This window comes from Eretmochelys imbricata, chromosome 4 (genome assembly GCF_965152235.1).
Source record: "Eretmochelys imbricata isolate rEreImb1 chromosome 4, rEreImb1.hap1, whole genome shotgun sequence".
NCBI classification, from domain to species: domain Eukaryota; kingdom Metazoa; phylum Chordata; order Testudines; family Cheloniidae; genus Eretmochelys; species Eretmochelys imbricata.
In genome coordinates this window covers 23,787,553-23,814,517 of record NC_135575.1, presented here as the reverse complement: position 1 = coordinate 23,814,517, position 26,965 = coordinate 23,787,553, and the positions used below count along the sequence as shown (strand labels likewise).

Sequence of the window (26,965 nt, the reverse complement as noted above, 5' to 3'; positions counted from 1 at the left end):
CAAGTAACGGAGTGGGGGATAGCTGGGGAAGTAATGTCCTGCCAGAAAATTCTCACATCTCCTCCTTGTTTCTGTTAGAAATGTCCAGAAAGAAGATCGCACTCCCATGGCTGAAGAATACAATGAATACAAGCAGATTAAGGCAAAGCTGAGGTTGCTGGAGGTGCTGATCAGTAAAAGAGATATTAGTTCCAAGATTATGTAATGAAGCTGATCGACTTCACAGAGTGGCTAAGAAGAGACCGAGACAACCAGATGAATGCATGAATGGTGCAGCAGGAGCCCTACAATGAGGGGCTCAGCAGCTCCCCAAGAACTGAAAGGCCATTTTTAGAGGTGGGAGGTGGAGGAAGGGTGGCTTACATCGCTCTCTGCACTTGCTGTAGTCCATTGTGCCACCAGGCCAGTCACCTAGACTGGGGTTTCCAGCAAGAGAGCGGTGATGCTACGCTCAGAGACTGCGCGGAAAGGGTCCTTAGCTTTGATTCGCTTCCCAATTCTGTCATGTTTAGCATATCAGAGTCAGATTATGTTTTTCCAGAGAATCATAGTGAGAGGCTGACTGGTATGAATAGTGGTGAATCATCCAATAACCTCCTCTTTCCCAAACGAGTGCCCTTTCCAGTGGAACGTGACACATGGTTCCTGCTGTTGGGAAGTCCTGAGGCTGTTCTCTCTCAGCTACAGTGACAGTGAGCTCAAGCTCCCAAATTACCTGTAGGTTTGGTGTTTGGGAATTTGGCCTTTTCGGTTACCCCATTGAGTGCTGGAGAATTGCTATTAATCAACACCCTGCCTACTGCATTGGCCTTTAGTGTGACTTTTCCCAGTGTTTGATTTTCTTACCCATGTGTTTTCTAACTGTCACTTCTGCTTAGGTAAATGGTAGCTGCCTCTGATCAGAAAAGCACTGTCAAAGGAAGTTCAGCAATACGCTTAGTTGCCAGGTCATCTTAGCTGGCATTTTGTATTGTGACACGAGGACTGTGATTGAGCATTCGGATCAGAGTGGAGGTTCTGACGGCAGTAGTCAGAATCCTATTGGATTTTAGTAGCTGAGATGTTATATTGAAATGCACGAGCTGCTCTGTCACTACAGCTCTCCCCGTTCAGGTGTCTGGTAAGCAGATTGAAGATCTGTCCACATCAACATAAACAGCCCACCAATCTTTCAGTGTCTGATATTGACATGAAAGGCTGAGCTGGACAGTCCATATACGTATAGTGCGCACACACCCGAAGGTTTGTTCTTTTGTGCACTAAATGGTAAGACCACATGGATTACAGCACTCAGTGTGAATTGCAGAGACGGGGATACAGAACACAGTGAACTCATGGTCTTTTCTTCCTGCTCATAATTGCAAATTTAAATACTTCGGAGGAGAGAGGATGCTTCAGGAATCGGGAAACTTTGAGCCAAATTCTGCCCTTGGAAGGGTGCGAGTCTGAGGTCAAAAGTTGGAACTTAACACACTCAAGTCAACATGAACAATTTTCAGAAAGGAAAACATTGTGAATGAATTATAGACAGGTGTTTTAGATGCTGATGTTAGACATTTGCTATTTTGAAGGGAAATGAGCTCAAAAAAAGTATAAGGCTCTTATTACTGTCGTGCTGAGCATTTGGCCTCCATTATTTCCTTGCATCACCCTCAAGAGCTTCAATGTGCAGCTTCACACAGCCCAGGGAGAGGCCCCTACTTGGAACTAGGGCAAGAATTCTGACTTCCCAGGGCAGGATTCATCCCTGCTGCATGTAGATGGAGCAAGCCTGCATACTCCCTCCTGCATTCTGATCCCATCAGTGAGCCAATGTGGAGGAGCAGGGCAGTGGATATTGAGTGCAGGGATTGCAATTGTGCTTGGCCCTGGTATAGGTCAGATGAGGAGGTGGGAAGCCTGCCTGCGTCCTACCCCATGCTTACGTACAAGGACAGTCTGGCTCCAAGATACGTGGCAGTTCATGTTCCCTCAGCGCATTTCCCCCACTTTGCTATGTCATGTTGATTCTCGCCACAGTAGATACAGAACATCTACAGCGTGTTTCAATAGCTTCTGTATCTCAAAACATATTAAAAAGAAATGTCTCTCTCTTCCCCGTCCAAGAACCCTGGCAAGTTTATCTAGAACTGTCAGGCATCAGACAGGGCCCGTGAGAAGTAGTACATTAAAGATAAGCCAGCGCCAGTTGGTAAGAGGTAGTATAAATAAGTTGGGTCTTTTCTTTTGCTAGTCACCAAATTCATTGCACTTAGGGGGATTTTCCAGGTTGTTCTTCATCGATCACAGAATTATCCCCTCCACCTAGAAGAAATAGGAGAAGTAGGAGAGACTGAAGCCTATATTTTAAAAGGTAGCCTTTAGTTTTTGGGTGCCCAGCCTAGGGCCTGATTTTCAGAGGTGCTGAGCACCCACAGCTTCCATTGACCTCCGAGTTGTAGGCACTCAGCTCCTCTGAGAACCGGACCCCAGAGATGTCTATACCTGGGCACACACATGCAGAGGTGACTTTTGAAAATGTGGGCCAGATTGGCTGACAACAGTCCTCTTTCTCTTCTGCATGCAAGATGTCTGAGAGTTCCAGGAAATAATAGTGGTGCCATTGTCCTCCAAACCAGCTTTATGCCAGTTGAAAGGGTGCAGGGGAGGGTTGGGTATTTTGGGCATAACTGTTTAATATGACAGTGGTGTTTAGTAGCAGAAATGGTAGGACAAAAATGGCTGCTGGGTTTCTCAGAAGTCAGTATTGCTGGTTGCCTTTTGTACGATTAGGTGCCAGTTAAGTGACGCACTCAAACCCATGCTTAACTTAACCATGTGACAAGTCCTATTGAAATAAGCACATGCTTGAAGTCAAGCCTGTGGCTGGTGTTCTTGTGAGTAGAGATCGACTTAAGCACAAACTTAAATACTTTGCTGAATCAGGGCCGTATCTCCTTAATACCTAAATTACAGTGGCTGCGATTACCTAGCCATCAGTGTCTGTAGCCATCATGCAAAACTCCAGAAGTCACAAAGACTACATTTTGTTGTTAAAAGCCTGCTTGAACTGTGTACTGATAATTAACTGTTTTGTTGCCCCTGACCATTCATGACCAACCGCATATAGCAAAATATTTTGTTTTTAAATTTATAAGACTGTAGGGTTTTCTGACTGCCTAGCTACTGCTGTTTACATGGCACCTTGCTATGATTTCAGATACTTTATATAAATTATAAGTATAATGATGCACTTTAGAGAGATTATATTTTTAAAGTTTGAAAGCTAATAACAAAACCTATATAGCCAAAATTGTACTCTAAAAATCCTTGTCTAGCTCTCTGTTGTTAAAAAGCTGTTCTTTATACAAAAACATAAAATGAATAGCACCAGTTGAGATGTATCTCCTGCAAACTGATTGAGTTTAGTAGAATTTACTGCAGTTCACAAAATAGCCGTACAGGTACTGATCAACCCCTGCCACCTCCAAAAAATTTCATGCAAAAATCAAATCATTGCTATCATTTTTTTTATCTCAGTTTTCCTTTGTTATTTCACTTACTGTAGGCCCTTGAGTGTATAACCCAATTTATATTGCTGTTTACATGAGAACATGTTTGAATGCAAGTGAGAGTGCTTTTAATAGGAGTGAAGTGCAGTACAAGTATCTACTTCAAATAAAATGAGTAAGCTGTTGGAATAAGACAAAATATACTTCCATGGCAATAGAACTTGTAGTCTGTTCTCTGGTGGCATTATGGTCTGTTTGGTAACTGGCTTCGCATGGCCTCAAATGATACCGACACATGTCCTTTTGTTTTTTCAGGAGTGCGTGGTTGTGTATTAACTAAATGTTAACATAATAAATGAGGTTTATTTAAAAATGATGATGATGATGATAAACAGGGTACAAATATGATGATAAAAGTAAAAGAGTTAAAGATGGCAAAAGCTTGTAATTTTCACAGGTAGCATTTGCTTTTATTCTGTTTACTTTGGCGTAAACCCTCAATTAATAGATGTTTATATTAAATATGGTGTAATTAAAGCATCTTATTTCTTGATCATGCTGTTAGGATTCAGTTTTTATTCCATATATGTGCAAAAATTCATAAGTGCCGTCAAGTCATGGTAAAAGCCCTTGTGCCTGAGAGGGAAAAGCATAGATTAGTGACATCTCAGCAAGACTTCCATTTAGGGAAATGTTTGCAAAATGGTGATTCGGACACACTGGAAACAGAACAGAAATAGAAGCGTGCTTGCTGTCCAGTAGTATAACGTGGATAAATCACTGAGAGTAAGATATCACAGTCGATGCCTGGTTCTGTACAGATCTCATGTCTAGGTTGTAATGGAAGTAGCTGGTTAGAAGTCAGAGGGAACTTTATCTGCAGCCTTGGTGTTTAGGTACGGTGTTTGTTAAATTTGCAGAGGCTTCTAGTGCAGTAGTTAACATGCAGTGTGTTTATAGCATGGATTTTGTCACACACGAATGCTTTGCAGGTGGTATGCAAAGTTGTACCGTTGACTTATTCACATTTTCCGTGCCCCAGGGAACTCGCAGTGAGGACCCACAGCAACATCTGGGTTTCTTATTGATGTGGGAGAGAAATTGCATCGGTGGCCAGTGATTGCGGGGGAGTGGAATTTGTGCACCCCTGTTCATTCTAGAGAGGAAAGTAGCTTTGAATTCTGGAATTGGTGCCATGTTGCAGTAGTTATCATTAGCTATGCCTCTGTGCTAGTTTGGGGAATCACTGCATGTGGTTAACAGCTGCTGCCTGTTTGCAGCTGCTAATGTTCTGAATAATGTCTCTCATTTTTGTGTGCATTTCAGAAAGTAAGTGCTTTGCTACACTGTGCACACTTAAAAAGTGCTGTCTAGTTGTTGAGAGATTACTGGCTCTAGTGATATTCTGTATCTTGGGAACATTGTTTGAACTGGCAATATCTGCAGAACAAGAAGGAACCTTTTCAGTGCATCGACAGTATGCCCACTTCCTGCCAAAATCCTTGCAGTGCAGTTAAATGCATAAGTTTGACTGCTTCCTCTTGCTTTTCCCCTCAGGGAGTCATTGGGTTATTGAAATGCCTGTGCTGTGTTGGGACCTGATCCTGCTGCCCCTAGAGTCCACAGCAACGGACCTGTTGATTTGCACAGGAACTGGCCCTTAGTGAAGGCCAGGTGCCAGCTGGAAAAGGGTTTGGACTCTGACCTCACAGATATGTGAGACCGGTCTGACTCTGAACCTCGCCTGCATGGTGACATACACATGAGTCTGACAGGCTGCTTCTGGGAGCCTTAATCCAACTCTCACCATTTCGGAAAGTGGTTTCTTTTCTGGTTTCCCTGTAAGTGTCTGCGTGGCCCCTACTAAGCAGGGGAAGGGATTGACACATGGGAAATGTGATGACATTCTAAATCCTTCCAGTTAACGTGGGCAGTGAGGAGAGCGGAGGAGACATTTCTGTGAGTGGATTTTATGCAAATACTCTGACAATCTGCAAGCCTTTTTATTGGTAGGCAAAGGGGGAGGTACTTAGTGCCATTTATTTTTTTTTAAGTCCTGTTTGTGCATTTAGGGTGGGTTTCTGAAAGGAGCGTAAGGGAGGTAGGCACCCAGCTCCCTCGGAAGTCATCTAACTTCCTTCAGCTGTATTGAAAATTCCACCCTGTATCCTCAACTGCACGATATGGAGTTCTAGGATCCAGGATTTTAAAGGGACATGACCAGGCTAAAAAAAAATATTGGTCCTTCAAAACCTAATATTGGGGTAATTTTTTTTTTTTTTTTTAAAGCGCATGTCAGCCAGTTTCCATCTGAATGCAAACATGCCTATGGTCGTGTTCGCAAACAGCGTTGCAGCTGTGTGCTCGTGCATGCAAACCAGAAAGTGAGACTGCTTGCCGTGTTTGTTCACGTCCCTGCTGCGTGAAAGTAAACACGCCGCAGGATGGGCGAGAAGATTTGCCGCAGTTTCGCTCTGTCTCAAACCCTAATGCATTATGAATAATCAGCATAGTTAAAAATATTTTTTTTTAAATATATGGGGTGAAATCCTGACCCCACTGAAGTTAATGGGAGTTTTGCCATTGACTACAGCAGGACCGGGTTTTAGATAGAATGGAACGTGGTTTCATCAGAATGACCTCTGACCACTTTTCTCTCCTACCCTATTTCTACATGCTTTTTATAAGCAGATACTAAAACAAAAAAAACAAAAAAGGATGAGGAAAGGCCGTATTCTTTTGAGGCAAATAGATTTCTGCCAATGGAAACCATCATTTGCAGTGTATAATGCCTCTTTATTTTTGGACGTGAGATTGGTGAGTCCTCTACAGGTTACCTTATTAGCTTTATCCATGAAGGAACCATATGCTGTGCTAGCCTTACATTTTGATGTATTGTTGAAGTATCTTGTTGTCCTTGGCAAAAAGAATTGTCAAAGTTCTTGGCCTTGTACATCTAGAGGATCTGCACATCCAAGCTATTCATGATGGCATGCGGGGCATCCAATTCTGTCCAACCTGTATATTATCTGTTCTGTATGACACAGGGTATTTAATGCTTGCTACAACCTGTATGTTCAAAGTATTCATTGTGCCTACTTGTGCCTCTCTGTGGACATCTGCATGCATTGGTGTAAACCATCTTCTATTATGTGTATATGTATATACATAGAGGCGTATATATTTACACAAATGACTGTGAGTGTGTGTGTATACAATTTGATTTTGGAGTTCAGAAGCCAGTAACAGCCAGATGCATGGCTGGAGAAAAATCACTTTTGCAGACTTCATTCTCTGTATGAAAGCAACTCATAACCGGCTTGTGCAAATGACATATTTAACAAATAATGAAATTTTAGCCAGTGTGGGCCCAGTTCTATGTTTACATGATTTATGTAAGCAAAATTTAATTTGAATCTACAGTGTCTTTTTTAATGTAAACTGATTGACAAATGTTATGTGTACATTTTTGTACATGATTGTATTTTGTATGAAACAAAGGAAATAAAACTATTTTGACTGCAGGTCTCTAGCAGTCCTTGCCAACTGCATGCCACGGTGAACGTCTGCGCGAATTGATAATAAAAGGGACTGGTGCAACAATCAACAGGCTCGGTAACCCTAATTAGGGATTTGGCTGGCGAAGATTATGGGTGAGGAGAGGAAAAAGGAGCTGCACGCATCTCCAGGGATAGAATACGATATTGTTCTGAGGTGAGGGCCTTGCTAAGTTAAGTCCTGAACTAGGGGTGCTAACAAACTGCCCTGCTGGTCCTAGACATTTGGCACTGATCACCATGGGCGGAAATAAATGTTAGGTATATCCTGCCTTGGGAATTTTTGCTGATTTGATAAAATAAATCTTTGCCATTTAAAGGCAAAATGTTTGCCCTGCAAGAGTGTTTTTCTGAGCTTTAGGTTCTCTCACCTGCAGCAGGGATGATTTAGCAATATCTAAAGAGAAGTGTGCACTCCATGAGAGGTGGGCAAATCACCCCACCTGCCTTTGAATTTGGTGACAAAATGTTTACAAGGGCCCCCCTTCAGCCCATCCCCTGCCCCTCTGATATATTATCTCATAGGGGTACACAGGGAGCTTCCTTATATAAGTCTGCTGTAGAGAGGGGGATGCCACTGTAAAGTGTGCAGGAAGATAAAAACCAAGAGGCAGGTCATGCCAAAGGCATCCATGTTTCCAAGTCACACCCTCACTTCAAAGCTTTTGAGTTTTCTGCAAACAGAAGCAAACTTAAAGCCATTTTTAAAGGACTAGCACTCGCTCCCTAGTGGCAAAATGGTGTGGGTATGGCTCAGTTTCCCAGTTTAATTGCATTGCAAACTCCATCCCTGTGTGGCTCTCTGGGATAGGGACTGTTGCACTTGTTTAAAACATCTGTGATCCTCTAATTCTCCCACAGGTTCCTTTAATCTTGGAGCATTAAAGTGCTGACTTGCTGCCAAGTGCACATGACCACCACCCTCCAGGCTGCCGCCCTCCTTCCCTTAGTGGAGGAGTTCTATGCTGTAAAGCTTTGTGAGTTTCTTACTCTGGGGGCTGGAAAGCATCTGCTGCTCTGAACAGTGCAGGATTGCTGCCAGGAGCATGGCTGGGAAGTAGAGGTCCCTCCTCCCCATCCAAGTTCTCTCCCGAACAGACCCGATCACGGCTAACTCCTTCTCTCAAAGCAAACTCAGGAGCCAGGCTCTTCTAACCCAGCATCTTGTCTCTCTTTGAGGCTTTAGCTAAGGACTTCTTACTCAAGCAAAATTCCCATTGGTAGAGTAGAAGCCAATCCTGAGACAGGAAGAGCTATCTTGGGAGATACTCATGGGAGGTGCATGCTCTGGTTGGTACAGGCTGCCTAGCTGGAAGAATGAAGCAGCCACATAGAAGCCAGGTGACATAATCTCTTAAGCACTACCATGCTACACGATGCCCATCGTCAGAAGCAGAGCACCCAGAGCAGCTTCTCTCTCAGGAACGCAGGAACTGCCAGAGTGGATCCGACCAGTGGCCATCAAGCCCTGTTGCCCATCTCCAACAGTGCCTTGTACCAAATGCTTCAGTAGAAGATGCTGCAGTAGGTAGCGATGGGCTAACCGGCTCCTTCCCCCATCCCACCGCCCAGACAATTTCCTCCTGGAAGCTAGATGTCCGGTTATGCTAATACTCCTATTTGCGCAAAGTATGGAGGCTTCAGTTACCGATAGAAATATCCAGTCCTTTTTTAATCTCTGCTAATGAGATTTAATCTCTTGGGTGACAATGAGTTCCCCAGGTTCATTGTGCAAGAGAGTAATTCTTAGCAGGGTTGAACTTGCCACCTCTTGCGTCGGTTCAACCCGACGTTGTTTGTGTAGCAGGAGACAGGGAGAACAGAAATGTCCAATCTCCCTTCCCTTGAGCCGTAAGTTCTCTGTCCTCCAGCAAGCATGAACAATAGGTTCTTAGAAATAATCTCAGCATTGAACTCGGGTGCTGCCGGGGGAGGAGACTGAGAAAGTCCTTCTGAAAGCGTGGACATAGCCTCAGCTTTTGTGCTAAAGCCTTTTCCTCCTCGCATTCCCCACTCACCTTCTCTTCCCATAGCTACCATATTTTCCAAAGCCTGAGAACCAGACTGGAAGTTGATCACCATCCTACCTTTGAGGACCTGGGCCTGAAACACCAAGAGGAACACCCTGTGACCCAGGGTGCCTGGAGTAGCCCTCACTGAAAATGCCAAGGGCAGGGCAGGCTCCAAAAAGAAGTGCAGATTCTCCAAAAACTAGGGGTTTGTGACCAACAAGTCAAACTGTGCTCCTGATCCCGCCACTAGTTATCAAGAAGCTGAAAAAAGGAATCACACAGCCTGCTTTATGTTTTTCTGAACCCCAAAGGGCCAGACACATTACCAGGTCAATATTAATTTGGATCTTACTCAAAATACCATGCTGCTAGCCAATCCTTTAGTATCTAAAAATAAAGGTTTATTAGAAAAGAATGAGAAGAGAGTTGTTAGATGGTAAAGCAATTAGATATATAACTAAGGCTTTGGAGTCCATATATCAGGTTCTTAGCAGTTGGTGAGTTTGCTGGCTTGGAGAGTCCCTCTGAAACGCATCCAAAGCTTGGAGGACTCATTCAGTCCTTTGTTCAGCTTCCAGATAAGTTACTCCAGCGTAAAGAAGCAGGACTGAAGACAAAATGGAGAAACAGCAGCAACCTTTTGCCAGGTGGTTTGTACTTTTTGTCCTAAACACAAACTTACCGAACATGGGCATGGAAAAGCAGAGTCCCCTCTCCATGGGCATGTCCCTAGGTGTCCTGCTGACTCATAGGTGTATCCCTGCCTTCTCTCAATGGGTTCATTGTACAGTTGATTGCCTTTGCTCGGCCATCAGGCAGGCTAGAAAGTGATGATGCCAATCTGGCTGCGGGTGGCACATAGATACACAGCACAGGTTTGAGATACAGATATGCCACGCATATTTATTGCGCGCCATACAACGTTACTAATGTATAAACAAGATTATCATACTTGGCAAATCATAACTTTTCCATTGAGACCTTATATGGCATATTTTGTATTAGTGGTATCAACAGCATTGTAAATGGTCACCCATAATCCACCCAGCATCGCACACCCCTCTTGCATTCAGCTGCCACTGCATCCACAACGACGGCTAGGGGCTTTTAGCTCCACAGCACCTGAGGATCATCCTTTAACAAGTTTTGGGTATTTGGGCATACACAATACCCCAGCCACACGAATCCAACTGTAGAGAAATCAGAGCCAAACCACTTCAAAGAATAAAATGGGGGAAGCACTGGTCCCCTCCTGCACCCCCCTGCAGAGCAACAGCCTATGAAAGGAAATGAAACCTCTAACCTCCAGCAGCAAAAGACACAAGGAAAGGATTGCTCTGTGCACCTAATCAATGCTTTGAGCAGCTTTCCCTTTTCCAGGTTGTAATGACAGTAATAGCACCAAAAAACCATCTTGGTGAGCACAGGGTTGCCAACTGCCTAATAGCACAAACCCAAACACCCTTGCCCTGCCTTGCCCCTCCCCTGAGGCCCCACCCCTTCTCTGAGGCCCCACCCCCACTCACTTCAGCCCCACTTCCTCCGTCACTTGTTCTCCCTCATCCTCACTCACTTTCACCGGGTGGCGGTGCAAGATGGGGTGCGGGTTCTGGGCTGGGGGCAAGGGGTTCAGAGTGTGGGAGGGGGCTCCGGGCTGAGCTTGGGGCAGGGGGTTAGGGTGCAGGAGGAGGTTTGGGGGGCAGGTTCCGGGAGGGAGCTTGGGTGCGGGAGGGGGCTCAGGGCTGGGGCAAGGAGTTGGGGTGTAGGAGGCAGTTTGGGGTGCAGGCTCTGGGACACAGTTTGGGTGTGGGAGGGGGTTTTGGGGTGCAGGCTCCGGCTGGGCAGCACTTACCTCAGATGGCTCCCAGAAGTGGCCGCATGTCCAGCAAAGGCTCTTAGGCTTATGGGCGGCTCTGCACACTGCCCCTGCCTGCAAGCACTGCCCCCACAGCTCCCATTGGCCACGGTTCCCCATTCCCAGCCAATGAGAGCTGTGGAGTCAGTGCTCGGGGCGGGGGCAGTGCACGGAGACCTCTGCCCGCACCTCGTCCTAGGGAGCTGCTGCCGGACATGTTGCCACTTCCGGGAGCAGCGCGGAGCCAGGTCACATAGGGAGCCTGCCTTAGCCCCACTGCGCTGCCGGACTTTTAGCAGCCTAAAATCTCCCAGATGGGCTTCAGTAGCCTCTGGGAGCTTAAGCCAGCAGAGAACATTCTTCCCCTCTCCTGCAGCCTGGGGAAGTTCTCATGCGCCCACAGTCTGACACCGTAATGAACTGCACCCTGATACTCAAAACACCATTTTACAGAATTGCTTGTGCACTGACAGAACAGTACCCAGAGAAGATGACAGAAATAGGCACACACTTAACCCCACCCTTCTGCGGCTCTCAAAGCACTCCACAAGGTGGGGTACAAGGAGAAGAAAGATGGCACAGCTGTTAGCTGGGACGCCGAAGAGCTGGACATAGTTCCTGGTTGTACCCCGATTACCTGTGCAACCTTGGACAAGTGTCTCTCTGCCTCAGTTCCCACCTATAGAATGGGAATACTACTACCTCTCTCCATCTTGGCTAGTTAGGCAATATGTGCTTTGGGGGCAGGGCCTCTCACACTGTTTGTTCAAGGAAGCCCTGATTTGAGGGGGTCCTTTAGGTTCTCCCACCACATAATTGAGTTGTCTGCTCCATATTACTGGTGCAGCTGAAGGGAAGCTGACTAACATACATCTTTCTGATGCAAGAGGGAAGCCATTAGTTATAGCATATACCCATAAAGTCACTTGGTGTAGAGGAAAAGGCAGAGGAAAGAGAACTATAGCACCATCAGCGCTTCCACGGAAGCGAGCAGAGCCTAGTGGAGTGAGGAAGCCATACTTTCCTACCACGCTTCTCTCCAAGCTGAACGCCCACACACAATATTTCCATCCCTCTTCCACACCTTCAAACAAAGAGAGCAAATGATCGGGGAACTAAACATCACATTTATTGCATAATACTGAGGTATGTACACACACACACATAGAAAATAAACATTTTCTATAGCTGTATTTTTGTCTTTAATGCTGTTTTATAAAGAGGCTGACAAGCTACCAATGTAGTAATCAGCACATTTTAAAAAAACCCATGCCTACAACCGTTTGTTAGAGAGGTGCAAAGTTCAATACTACGTATCAAACATGGTACATAAATACTGTATGTTCCATAAATATGTCCGTTCTCCAACAGGGTTTAAAATTAGATTTACACCGATTCTTGGAAAATGAGAGATTGTTCACCATTTTAACTGATCATGGGGAGGGCTCACTAATCTTTTTGTGAAATGGGTGGTTAATTCATCCTCTTACCCACCCAGAAGCATTAATGTACATTTCAAATGTGATCAACAGAACCTTTATAACAAAGATTGCCTTTAAGTCCCAGCATTTAATGGAGACACAAAGTGTCAAGTAGAAAGTAGAAATGTTGCACTGAAAAACTAACCCCTGATTCCAAACATCTACAAGCCCGTGGGTTTGATACACTGTCCTGTGGATTTGATTCTGATTTCTTGGAGCTGCCATCTCACATTTGATCAGGATCACTTGCCTGTGAGGAGGAAAACTAGGACTAGGTTAACCCCACTGTAGACTTCTATATTGGTAGAGATTCAATTTGGGAAACCAATTTCCAAATTTTGTTCTTCCTCAGAACTAAAAAGAAGTGACCTTGCCCCCAAGAGAACCCTCTAAAAAAGGCTAAGCAGGGAAAGACACAATCAAAATTTGAGACCAAAAGAAAAAACACAGAATCCAGAGTCTGGTGCAAACAAACTGAGTGTGTACCTTAAGAAGGGGGGTTGGAGACAAGTGTCACAATAGTGCTCCCACCCCAGTACCCAACTGTCCTGCAGAGAGGAGGGTAGTGGGCATTAGATGTAGCAATTCTATGTAAGCAAGACCCAGCTTGCATTTGGGGGTTGGGTGCAGGGGGAGGGGAGGAGAGGGCAGTAGTAAAGCAGGGAGGGTTGGACAGTTCAAAAAAAAAAAATCCACCATTTCACCCACTGCCAGAAACACAAGGCGCAGCAAAGATCAAAATATTGAGGATGACGGAAAAAATAAATGGGGGATGGTGGAAAGAAAACTGCAAGCAACTGCTGCCAATAAAAACAATTAACCAAAAAAAAAGTTGAACTGATTTTGTTTGATGGGTTCGAGACTTCAGTGCACACATTCTCCCTGCTAAAAAGCCCAGAAAGAGTTGACAGTTTCATGCTGGGCCTCCGTGTCCTTTGATGCTAATATTTTTAAAAAACATTCTGATCCATTATGTCACAAAAATAAAACCTGCTCCATTTGTTGTCTCCGTTTCTGTCACTTGCCGATCAGGCCAAGCTAAAGCCCTCATAGTGATCGATGGCTTGTGTAAGCCGCATGCTCAGGGTCTCCTTGCTGCTGTACTTGGGCAGGTCGAGGAGGTTATAGCAGGTGTGAGCTACGGGCAGGTACTGGTCCCCGCTCGACGTGGACTGGATGATGATGCGTAAACTTGACATGCCATAGATAGGAATGCGGTCGCTGCCGGTCAGGAACACTGAGAGACCAGAAACAAAACACATAACTTTAAGAAGGCAGCCTCACACGAATGAAGGCACCAAAACTGGACGGCAAATCCTGTCACCAACTAAAACCCCCACATCAAATTTTTCCACATTGACTTCTGTGAGTCCCACAACATTCAGCCCAAGGGTCTGTGGCCTCAAATGGCCTCCCTGGCTCCATCCTCAACCACTCTGTATGACTCCAATTGCTGTAAATTCATCTGCAGTGACCCCCCAGCTGACCCCCAACTGCTCTCAAATTTTTCCACATTGACCCCCCTCTGTGAACCCCAATGCATGTAGTCCTACTGTCTGTGTCCTTGGATGACCTCCCTGGCTTGAGCCTCACCCTCTCTGAACGCTGCATGACCCCCAATTGCCTGGAAGTTCATCCTCAGTGACCTCAGCTGACACCAACTGCTCTCAAATTTTTCCACATTGACCGCTCTGTGAACCCCAATGCATATAGTCCTACTGTCTGTGTCCTTGGATGACCTCCCTGGCTTGATCCTCACCCTCTCTGAACTCTGCATGACCCCAATTGCCTGTAAATTCATTCTCAGTGACCCGAGCTGACCCCAACTGCTCTCAAATTTGAAAGGTGTGAATGACTGCGGGTCTGAAGGCACATGGAGCAAGGAGAGCGAGGCTAAAGGTAGTGGGGGGTTATATAGTCAGTGCAGAAAAACGTGGAGGCAATAGGGCTCATAGTGGGGTCACTCACGGTGAGTATAGCGATAGTGGAGTCACACAGCGATAGGGTGGAGGAAATGGGGGGTCATGGAGGGCCAACGAGCAAACATTTAGAGGCATCCTGTGTTATAGCCCGCATGACACTGTAGGAAAGGAGCCCATGTTACACTAATGTATCATCACTGCTGCCAAACTGTAATAAATCTCATACAAAGTATGCTGTGTTCGGTATCACTGGAAAAGTTTTAGTCCACTGAGTATGGTTGTCCTATATAGCTGGACCATCCCATAGTTGTATATGAAGTTATGAAACTTTGCTGTGTGCTTGTATCTCAAACCTGTTGCTTCTGGGTAAGACAGATTTACACCTGGGCTAGCCAGCCTGCTTGATGGCCTATTACAGGCAAATCAGTTCTTCCAGGGTTCCCTTCTGAGGTCTCTTCAGGAGCATGCAGCCAACGAATGCCTCCTGACTCAGCAAGGACATGTGACCCAGGCCTCCAGGTTTGTGTATGTAACTTTCCATGCACCTGGACTAAGAGGCATACATTGCAGACTGTGACATCATTCTTTGTTTTCACTCCTGCTTCACATCTCTGGGTTACGATTTCTAACAAAGGGAAGCTGATGGACCCCAAATCTTTTTGGGTGATCCAGAGAGCCTTATTGCAAACTAGGAGGTTTAACAGCACTGGTATTATCCTAATCTACAAACTCGGAAATCAACTATAATGTATATTTTAACTTCTTAATAACTCTTCCTTTAGTTTTTAGCTACCAGAGGATTGGCTACAAGTGTGGTCTTTGGGTAAGGCATGAGCTATATCTTGGGGTGTATGGCTGGTTCTTTGGAACTGGAAAAAACTAACGTGCTGGTTTTGGTTTTAATAACCCTACATCACAAAAATCCAGTTGTCTGGGTGGTGAGATGGGCTGGATTGCCTCTAGAGGACTGTTTTGGCTCCTTTTTAACTCATAGAAGTGATACAGGAGCTCACTTTTGTTACTCGTTTGGTGACCTCTAACAATAAACCACCAGTTTGGGGGGGGCGGGGGTGTCTGACCTGGTTCCTCATCTGTCCTGAATGTGGCATTCTCAGCTGTGATCTAAACCAGGCTGCTCTTGAAGTCGGTGTGTCACAGAGAGACAAGCTCTAGGTGATGGGGGTCATGCAGGCATCAATGAGGAAAATGTTGGAGGCAGCTGTGATTATGGAGGGGGCCACTGAGTGTGAGGCTGGAGGCTGTTGGGTCAGAGCGTAAGGCAGACTGTACAGGGGGTCATGCTGGTGTCAAGGAGGAAAAATCTGGAGTCAGTTGGGGTCAGATGGTCTCAAAGGATAAATTTATAGATAGTTCGGGTCTTGAGGGGGTCAGTGACCACTGCATAAACTCCAAGACCTCTCGTCTTTCTCTCCTTGACCCCGTGTGACCTCACTGCTTTCATACCCACCCTCACTGACGCCTCTGTGACCACACCTACCGGTAAATTTGTCCTCTGTGACCCATCACCTCCAAATTTTTCCTATTTGACCCTTGTATGACCCCCAGTACCTCCAAGCTTCCTCTCTGTGACCCTAAGTGACCCCCATCTACCTCCAGCCTTATTCACTCTGACTCTACTGCCTCCACTCACCCTCAATGACCCGTCCATGATCCCAGCTGCCTCCAACTATTTCCTCATTGACCCCTGCATGACCTCTGCTACCTCCAACTTTACTCTCCGATTCCCCTGCTTCAGAGGGCTACTGACTCTGGGTGATACTGAACAGGCTGTTTAGGCCACGTGTCTTGAATTCTAGTCACACGGCTCAGAAAGAAACTACAGAAACCAAGCTGATGCCCTAAGTGCCTTTTGTTAAGGGACTGGAGAGCCCCCATACAGGCCACAACCTGAGAGGCCCCTTGTGTCCCCCAGGGCTAAGGCACCACTACTCTGTCCTGTTTTTAACGTTTATCTTTTCAGTAGGTATTTCACGTTTGCTAGCCGTAGTGAGAGCCATGGTTGAGGCATGTCTGGACATGCTGCGATGTGCTGTCACAGAGCGCATGCATAGCCTAGAGCAGTGCTTCTCAACCCTTTTTGGCTCAGGAGCACAGACGGGTGTGTTAAGAGTGTCTCTGGGTGGCGTGTGGTGCAACAGGAACAGACTCTAGACCGAGAAACAGATTCATCTGACTGCAGCTAGCACGCCTTGCCAGACCCCCCAGCAGAGAGTGAGAGTTTACTTACTTGCTGTAGTTGTACCTAGGATCATAGATTTAGATCCTATTGTAGTTTTCAATAACTTTTTAAACCAGCTGGTCTCTCTCAAACGTGACGGGATTGCTCAGGGGGGAAGGGCAGTTCATAACACTTGGTGCCCCCTATGAGGATTTTTACCAGTTTTGTAAAACTACAACACTTGGGGTCAGGGATTGCAACCATGCACTCCAGGTGGGGAATGCTATGTTAGTCTCTTGAGGACAGATAGTGGTGGGCTAAAGCCTCTACAAAAAGAGGGTGGTGAAGAAAGAGGTACACAGTTATATCTCCTCCCATGGGGGACCTTAGTGGTCCTGAGATGCCTTCTTGGTGGACTCTCAACAAGCCCCTTGGGCTTCGCTCCACGAGCAATGGGGAAAGTTCATGACTACTAAGCCTAAAAGGGTTATCAGAAAAAAGGCCCTAATTCTAGGATGCTGGAAGGCTGGCTCTGAAACCCATGAAAGGCTGAGACATTTGTCTACACTACCACTTACTCTGGTACAACTTACATTGCTCAGGGGTGTGAATAATCCACCCCTGGAGCGACATAAGTTACACCAACCTAAGTGACAGTGTGGACAGCACTAGGTTGGCGGGAGAGCTTCTCTTGCCGACATAGCTATCGCCTCTCGCTGAGATGGAATTATTATGCTGACGGGAAAGCTCTTTTCTGTTGGTGTAGAGCACCTTTGGACTCCCCGCTCCCAGTGTAGACTAACCCTGAGTCAGGTCCATGCAGCCTTGAAGGACTTACAAGTGCAATTGGTGGGAGAACTGCATGCTTGTCAGCTCCTTGAGAGCAATCTGCAGGCTTCTCAAGCCTCCATCTTGAGCTCTTTAGTGACACTGGAAATGGTCACTAATGAAAAGGAGGCATTGTCTGAGAAATGTCAACAACCTGGGCAGGAGAATTAGAGAAAGAATTGGAAGATGCTCAATCTGCCCTTTGAGCGCTAATGCAGGAGAATCAGGGATGGAAAAGAGCAGCCTCCCATGGTCACTGCAATCGAGTCATTGCTAAATTACAAGCCAAGTCGGAAGTGAGGTGGGGTAAGATGGCCACCATTACAGATTCCCGTGCAACTGAGTTCTCAATCTCCTCCTTCTCAGAGGAGGAGGAGGGTGATTTATATACCCCATAATATGATTATGAGTGTGATTTATGGCATGATGACCCAGATCAGGGAGACTGTCACCCAAATCCTATGGCCCAGTCACTAGAAGCCACTGTGTCAGATGGAGACCAACCGAGCGGGGCGATCAAAATGGCAGCCGCAAAGAAGTGGTAAATGAGACCACAACCACTGCACTTTCTCCCAAACAAATTCAAGCTGTTGCTCAGTCCATGGGACCTTGAACAGCAGAAACCATTTGGAGCTGGCTTTCAAATTGGGAAAGGGAAACGAAAGTAAATGGATGGACAAATCAAGATTTTTGTTTTGTGGTTGCAGCTTCACTGTCACCTAATCTCAAATCAGCTATTCCCCCCGGAGATTCTAGAAAAGCATGTAGATGAGGAACTGCAACTAAGAGAAACTCAAAAGAAACTAGCTGCCACACTCTTAGGGGAAAATAGTTTGTACCCTAGTGCCATGAATATAAAATGAGACGCCCTCTGGCTTTTGGGAAGTCCATGATTTAATCTTCCTGGGTGCCAATCATGATAATTTGGTCAACAAACAAATGTTAACAGCAGAGGTCCATCCTGGTCTTACAAATAGGACTGCTGTTGTGGTCAATTCAAATAATACTCATGGTGAAATCCATGCATATGGAGCATGGCAGGATAGCTCCACTAGGCAGGACTTAAAAATAAAAGGAAAAACAGGATCTGTTGCAACCATTCAATTGAAAAAGGAAGGAGAGGAAAGAGGTCACAGTAGAGAGATAAAAGGGGATAAAGGAAAAGGAAAAGATCAAAAGGGATCTTCTTATTCTGAGTTGAGGGACCATTAAAAAAAAATATGGAGCGGTAAAGGAAGGAATTCCATACTGGAAGCTAATACTGAAATTTTCTAAACAAGACCACATAACATCTGGAAAGCCTTTTGTTAAATCTGTGCCTGTAAACACAGTTAGAACCTTGGCTGGTGCCCAAGACTGGAGCCTAGTGCTCCCTTTCTACAATAGGACAGCCTGTCCTGGCAACCTAGGGAGGTTCCCTTATCCGGGGATCCCTGGGGGTGCCCCAGTGTTAAAATCATGATAGAGGATAGGCAATATAAAATATTAGTAGACACCGGAGCATCCAACAGTATCCTACCTGTAGAACCAAGTGCAGGTGGGGTCCTTAAAACCCAGGAGAGACATGAATTGGCTGGATACACCAGTCAAACCCATTCAGTACCTTTTACAGGTGGAAGTCCAGTAATAATATCCGGGGTACAGACCGAAGCAAAATTTGGGAAACAAAATTTGGAAGATGATGTAGGGATTCTTGGGAGTGATGTTCTCCAGGAAACCCCTGCTATCACTGATTATGGGAAACAAATTTTACGGATTACAAAGGGAAAAGTCCTCAGTGGACCAGGGGATACTAGTTGTCACAACTAGCAAAAGCAATTCTCCTGTTTGGTTGGCCTGTAAACTGGATGGTTCCTGGAGACTACTAACTATCAAGCACTCAATCAACATACTCCTACAGTTTTCCCAGTGGTGGCATCCTATCAGGACCTATTAGAACAAGTAACTGATGGAAAGAAGTGGTTTTCGATCGAACTAACGACATCTGGTCTGTCCTTGTGGTCATAAAAACAAAGAAACCAAACCAATACAAGTTTGCCTTCATAAATAAAAGTCAACAATTTACATGGACCTGACTTCCTCAGGAATTTAATAACTCTCCCACATTATCTTCTGCAGCCATGACAAAAGTTCTGGCTCCTCTTTTGGAAACTAATCCAGTATTGTTGTGTGTTGATGACACATTAGTTGCCACAGACACTGAGGAAGAACATAAAGAAGTACTACCTTGGTTGTTTAAATTACTGAGTGAGGCAAGATTAAAATTAAATGTGAAAAAGGCTCAGATCGCCAGTCATACAGTATCCTTCCTGGGAATTGAAATTGGCCCTGATGACAGACAGCCCCTTCAGGAGCGAGTCCAAACTATCTTAGACCTCCCTATACCAACATCTGAACATGAACTGAGAACCTTTCTGGGATTAGCAGGATTCAATAGGGAATGTATTCCAGGATTTGCTGAAATTGCTAAACCCCTGTATAAAATTCTCAAGAAGGGAGAAATTTGGGAATGGAAGTCGGAACACGGTCAAGCAGTACAGGTCTTAAAATAAAAAATTGTCCAAATAACTGCACTGGCACATCCTAACCCACAAACACCTTTTATTATAGAATAGGAGCTTCATCGACTGCTCTTTCTGTTGTGTTAACGCAACATCAGTTGGGCAAGGATAACCTATTGCCTATGACAGGTTTCAGAGTAGCAGCCATGTTAGTCTGTATCCGCAAAAAGAACAGGAGGCCTTGTGGCACCTTAGAGACTAACTGCCTATGCTTCTCAGCTTTTTAGCCAAGTGGAGAAAAAAATTTCTGCATGCGTAAAACAAGTTCTAGTAGTGTGTTGGGCCACTCAGCATTTTGAATCTCTTACAGGATTAAATACTGTTGTCCTGAGGGCTCCCCGCACCCCTGTAAAATATCTTTTCTCTGGAAAAATTAAAGATGGGTAGGTATCAAATTCTCAGCTGGCTTGCTGGACTTTCACTCTAAGGATTGAGATTTGCAGGTAGAGTCTCCAACTGGACTATCTAAAACTGCTTTATTATATTGGTAGATGGGAATCCCATGAGCGCCCACTTCCTCAGCTGACCATTCGAAAGAGGTACCTTTCTGAGACTCCTTTTCTGAACAAAAATCTATTCAGGTCTGGTTGTCCCACGTAGCTGGAAAAGCCTACACTGATTTTGCATTTGTAGATCCTGTCAATCAGACACTGATTGCTAGGAAAAGTAATACACATTCGGCTCAGTATGTGACTTGGCTGCAGCGTGCTGTGTCTTGGAAAATGTTTCTTTAGAAAAAGATCTATCCGAGTCTTCCCATTCTCAATGGGTCTGACTGGTTCTAGTGGACTGGCTTCCAGAATGGAAAGAAAACACTGTGTGTTGCTCAGATGGTAATCTATAGCACATGCCGAATGATACCTGTATATAATTATCCTTTTGAAAAGAAGAATTAATTGGCAAAGTTAAAGCTCATCAAAAGAAAGGACCCGTGGCAGAATGGAATATTTGGGCTGACTATGAAGCTAAACTGGGAGCATTAAATGGACCCTGCGGGCAACCTCCAAAACAAAATGTTGTAGCAAGGATTCAAACCAAAGAGCCAGAAAATACAGATAGTCCCGCTGCAAAGCAGGGCAAAGGTCTAACTCTGAAATGTCTCTGAAATGTCTCTTTAAAAAGGCTAGTGAGGGAGGAGTTTCTCTCTCGAATATTACCTGAAGGGGCGGGGGCTACTCATTGCAAAGCCCCAAGGCCAGTGGGTGTGGGTAGTGCCGAAACATTTAAGAAGTGAGATCACTTATCTTGCACATGATCCAGGGGGTCATCAGGGCATTGCTTGTTCAACTGAAAGTCTGTTGCAAACAGCTTGGTGGCCCTCTGTAAAATCTGACATTGACCAACGTCACAAGTTTGGTTGCAATTTGCAGGAGATAATACTACCTGCTTCTTGTTTACAACGTCACCTGAAAGTGAGAACAGGCGTTCGCATGGCATTGTTGTAGCCGGTGTCGCAAGATATTTACATGCCAGATGCTCTAAAAATTCATATGTCCCTTCATGCTTCAACTACCATTCCAGAGGACATGTGTCCATGCTGATGATGGGTTCTGCTCGATAACGATCCAAAGCAGAGAGGACCGATGCATGTTCATTTTCATCATCTGAGTCAGATGCCACCAGCATCTTTTTCGGTGGTTCATGTTCTGCAGTTTCCACATAGTGTTGCTCTTTTAAGGCTTCTGAAAGCAGGCTCCACACCTTGTCCCTCTCAGATTTTGGAAGGCACTTCAGAGTCTTAAACCGTGGGTCGAGTGCTGTAGCTATTTTTAGAAAACTCACTTTGGTACCTTCTTTGCGTTTGTCAAATCTGCTGTGAAAGTGTTCTAAAATGAACATGTGCTGGATCATCATCCAAGACTGCTATAACATGAAATATATGGCAGAATGTGGGTAAAACAGAACAGGAGACATACAATTCTTCCCAAGGCGTTCAGTCACAAATTTAATTAACACATTAATTTTTTAATAAGCATTATCAGCATGGACGCATGTCCTCTGGAATGGTGGCCAAAGCATGAAGGGGCATAGGAATGTTTAGCATACCTGGCACATAAATACCTTGCAACGCCGGTTACAAAAGTTCCATGAGAGCGCCTGTTCTCACTTTCAGGTGACATTGTATATAAGAAGCAGGCAGCAGTATCTTCCCTAAATGTAAACAAACTTGTTTGTCTGAGCAATTGGCTGAACAAGAAGTAAGACTGAGTGGACTTGTAGGCTCTAAAGTTTTACATTGTTTTGAGTGCAGTTATGTAACAACAACAAAAAATCTACATTTGTAAATTGCACTTTCATGATAAAGAGATTGCACTACAGTACTTGTATGAGGTGAATTGAAAAATACTATTTCTTTTGTTTATCATTTTTACAGTGCAAATATCCGTAATAAAAATAATATAAAGTGAGCACTGTTCACTTCATATTCTGTGTTGTAACAGAAATCAATATATTTGAAAATGTAGAAAAACATCCAAAAATATTTAATACATGTCAATTGGTAGTCTATTGTTTTTTTGTGTTAATCGCGTGAGTTAACTGCGATTAATTGACAGCCCTAGTTATTACTGGTAAGCAGAGTTCCTCTATCAAGTACATTTACCTCAAAACGGAAGACAGTTAAAGTGGTACCACAGGGGATAATTAAAACCCTTTGGTAAATCCTAAAAGTTAGAGATTCTGTCATTGATTTAAGCAGGGCGAGAAGCCCTCTGTTTTTGTTCTTTTTCAGAAACATGTGCAGGGAACATCATTACCACCTGGTATTTTATGAGAACATTGTTACCACCTGGTATTTTATGAGAATCCTGGCATCTACTATGTGGGATCATGGCTACAAGATCTATTTGAAACTGCCGAAGTTATCGGGATGCAGCAGCATTGGACTTACGTGGGGAGACCTGTTCTGAGTTATCGAGCTCCCTCAGTGGTAGAGGGGCCATGGTCTGAGCTATCATTGGCAGAAATCTGAGGACTTTATCTTTCAAAATCATATTAGGAGAAAATAATTCATTTTATAGAATAGCTTACAATAGTGGATACTATTGGAAAAATGGATTCTTAGCTTGATTTAGGATATAGAATTGCTACCCTATGTAGCAGAGGTAGTCAACAGGAGGACAGTGGGCCAAATCTGGACCACCAGAGGCTTTTCAATGGACCTCAAAATCTTTTTATTTACTTATTATCATTATTCTTGTTATGTTCTCTGGAGTCTGGATCTTGACTATATCTTGATCAAGAAATTTGGAACTTATAGAAACTCTTATACAATTGTAGGACTGGACGGGACCTTAAGAGGTCTTCTAGTCCAGTCCTCTGCACTCATGGCAGGACTCATATTATCTAGACCATTCCTGACAGGTGTTTGTCTAACCTGTTCTTAAAAATCTTGAATGATGGAGATTCAATAACCTCCCTAAGTAATTTACTCCAGTGCTTAACCACCCTGAGAGTTAGGAAGTTTTTCTTAATGTCCAACCTAAACCTCCATTGCTGCAATTTAAGCCATTGCTTTTTGTCCTATCCTCAAAGGTTAGTAAGAACAATTCTTCTCCCTCCCTCCTCATCTTCCCTCATCGGTCATGTTTTCTAGACCTTTAATCATTTTTGTTGCTCTCCTCTGGACTTCCTCCAATTTGTCCACATCTTTCCTGAAATGTGGCACCCAGAACTGGACACAATACTCCAGTTGAGGCTGTATCAGCTCACAGTAGAGTGGAAGAATTTACTTCTTGTGTCTTGCTTACAACATTCCTGCTAATACATACACTCCTGTGACTTACCTTGACAAAAAATAATTGATCACCCCTGTCAGATAGTAATAGATGGTCTTTTTGTGCATGGCAAACCTTTTCTGCCAATTCAGTTGAATCTACTGTAACAACTGAAACCTGGTATGATGGAGGTTGAAGTACTTGTGGAGGCATGTACTATGGGGAATGCTGGTTTAACTTTACATTTATTAATGATATAAATTTTAGTTATTATTCTAAGTTATATGTAAGTCCACAGAAAAGTGCTGAATCACTTATTTTAAGGCCTGTCCATTAGCAATCATGAGGTTAATACCACTTTTGCTCCCAAAATTACTCTTTTGCCAATTCCTAAATCATTACAGCAAAAGCTGCCCGTTGAATCTGCAGGACCTATCCAACTGAAGGTTGGCCAACCCACCAGAATGCTTTAAAATGCTCAAGTTCAGGTAGTGATGCTGATGCACACAGTTGCTTTCACAGTTGCAATTCAAAGCATTACTGCAATCTTGATGCTGGGAATGTGTTATTTGCTCTGCCATTACAAATCAATATGGAAATGGCATTAACCAAACGGTAAAGGAAAAAGCGGTATGAGGATACTCACTAAAATGTGGGTACGGCCTGACACTAACTTGGTAAAATCTGACAGTGAGCCAAGAGGGATGGATTGTTATGGTACTGGAGACCCCCCATACAGGCCACACCCTGAGACACTCTTGAGTCCCCGGGGTGAGGCATTTTTACCCTTTCTTGTTTTTAATGTTTATCTTTTTAGTAAGTATTCTACATTTTCTAGCAGTAGAGGGAGCGATGGTGGAGGCAGGTCTGGAGACGCTATGTATGTGCTGTCACAGGGCACATGTGTAGCTTCGAGCAATGGCTCTCAACCTTTCCTACTATGGTATCCCTTTCAGGAGTCTGATTTGTCTTGCAGACCCCCAAGTTTCACCTCACTTAAAAACTACTTGCTTACAAAATCATAAAAACACAAAAGTGTCTCAGCACACTATTACTAACAAATTGCTCACTTTCTCATTTTTATCTTATAATTATACAATAAATCAATTGGAATATCAATATAGTACTTTATATTTCAGTGTATAGAGCAGTATAAACAAGTCATTGTATGAAATTTTAGTTTGAACTGACTTCGCTAGTGCTTTTTCTGTAGCCTGTTGTAAAACTTGGCAAATATCTAGATGAGTTGATGTACCCCCTGAAAGACCTCTGCGTATCTCTGGTTGAAAGCCACTGGCCTAGAGTACATATGGGTGTGTTAAGAGCGTCTCTGGGTGGTGTGTGGTGCAGTAGTGACAGACTCTAGACCGACAAACAGATTTATCTGACTGCAGCTGGCATGCCTTGCCGGACCACCCAGCAGGAAGTGAGATCTTACTTACCTGATGTAGTTGTACTTAGGACCATATATGTAAATCCTGTTGTAGTTTTCAATAACTTGTTAAAACCAGCTGGTCTCTCTCAAACATGACTGAATTGCTCGGGGGGGAGTGGGGGGAAGGGCAGTTCGTAACACTACATATGAGTGTAGGTGCCTAGGCACCCAGGTTTGTAACTGTTGGCCTTTCCCTTTCTGCCTCCCCTGCCAGCCCCCCTGCTACAAAGAGACTTACCCATACCCTTTCAGACCTAGTGGGGGGAAAGCACCAGGGGACTGCAGTTATTATTGTAAGCAAGGCAAACACTGTCCCTGCCCTTTGGTAACAAAAACCAGAGAGGAACAGGAAACACAGCGAGGGAAATGCCCTCTGCAATCAGCAGGAGCCCCATAGGGATTGTGTATACATGTATCACTCGCCCACTTCCATCTGGCTCCCCCGGGAAGCTGTCCCCTCTTCCAAGCTGAAACAATGACATCTCACAAACGTTTGATCATTTGAAACTCACTCTCTGCCACCTGCATTTAGCTATTGCAAGAGGAGGATTTACCCTGAAACCTTTTCAAATACAGGGAGATATTCTTATCCTTCAGGCCCTGTTCTCCGCTGATGGGTGTCCCCAGCCTCCTGCCCAGCTGGCCCTGCAGTCACTGGAGTGACATCAGCAGGGAATCTGGCCCTGTGATGTTGGATTTGTTAAAAGGAATCAGCTAAAATAAATTGACAACAATTTCCAGGCTTGCCTCCTCCCCGTGCCCCGGGCCAGCTGAGCAGTGGGCTGGTGGCTGCTTGCCAAGCAGAGCTACCACAAAGACTGGACTGGAACATGGAAAAAACGCCACAAATATGCAACCTGGCCTCTGTCATGTGAAAATAAACAAGGGCAGTTATAAATAGCTGTTGTCCTGACCTTAAACAACAGACTCCCAGGCTCTAGATCAAACCCAGATCTTTCATATGCAGCACCCCAATCATCCACTAAGCAAGCATCGCAGGCAAAGAAACACTTGCTCATTTGAATGTTAGCCTTGCAAAAATGCTGATGGACTGCCCCCCTGTGTGAACCTCAGCACAGCTCTGGACACAGATATGTGCAGCCTTCAGAGCAGACGAGAGCACTGGTTCCTTCTGGATTTCTCGCTGGCATCAACTCACCCTGAAGGGTTGCAGTACAGCTTTGCGGAGAATCAGAGGGCAAGGGAGGGAGGAGGAAGGAAGTGTGCTGGCAAAGGAGGCAGCAAGCACTGGCAAGAATGCAGAGCCTGGGGTGCTGCCCACGTGGCATGTAAAGTCTGAGCTGACAGTGCTCTATGGGGACAAGGGCCCAAGCTCTGCTGAATTCAGCAGTTTTACTTTGCAGACTTCTGCATCTTCACGTCTACAGCAGAACAAATGACCAAAAAAGGGGAGAGGAAGAGGTTTCCCCTCTGTAACAAACCCCTCTGCCTATGGACAAACCAAATCGTCTGAGAGCTTCAGCTTGCGGAGTTCCAACAACTAGTTAAAGGATTAGTTGAGAAGTCCAGCAGCAGCTGGTAGGACATGGAGTACCACGCACTATAGGGTGGGCTTTTCACAAGCATGCAGGAGTGGGCCAAACCTGGCCCCACTGAAGTCAGCGGGAGAGTTACCATAGACTTCAATAGAAGCAAAGTTCGGCCAGCGTTGAGTGCTTTGGAAAATCCCACTCTGCTACCACAGGCCCTACAAGAGGCCTACCCAGGAAGCCAAGGACCAACAAGAAGGAAAGCGGAGACCACCAGAGAGGTCCCTGCAAAGAAGTCGAGGGGAGGGAGAGGGTGCTGCATATTCACTACTTGTTGTTTCTATTTCAGCTCCCTTCTGGCCCTCCCAGTTTAAAAGCAAACTCCATTTTTCACCACCGTAAGAGAAAGAAAAGTGGCTGAACTGGTTTCACATGATA

General features: G+C 44.8%; 2 protein-coding genes across 5 annotated transcripts in view; one reads left to right on the top strand and one right to left on the bottom strand.

The window, feature by feature from the left end:
- Window positions 1-7,015, top strand: part of FAM13A (family with sequence similarity 13 member A) — a 188,753-nt gene extending 181,738 nt beyond the window's left edge. For both annotated transcript variants that reach the window (XM_077815021.1, XM_077815022.1), the window contains one exon: window positions 79-7,015. In XM_077815021.1, coding sequence (XP_077671147.1) covers window positions 79-205 — 127 coding nt within the window. In that variant the 3' untranslated portion in view covers window positions 206-7,015. The remainder of the gene's footprint in view (window positions 1-78) is intronic.
- Window positions 7,016-12,022: 5,007 nt separating this feature from the next.
- HERC3 (HECT and RLD domain containing E3 ubiquitin protein ligase 3) overlaps window positions 12,023-26,965 on the bottom strand; it is a 112,850-nt gene continuing 97,907 nt past the window's right edge. For all 3 annotated transcript variants that reach the window (XM_077815020.1, XM_077815019.1, XM_077815018.1), the window contains one exon: window positions 12,023-13,633. In XM_077815020.1, the coding sequence (XP_077671146.1) occupies window positions 13,425-13,633 (209 nt within the window). In that variant the 3' untranslated portion in view covers window positions 12,023-13,424. The remainder of the gene's footprint in view (window positions 13,634-26,965) is intronic.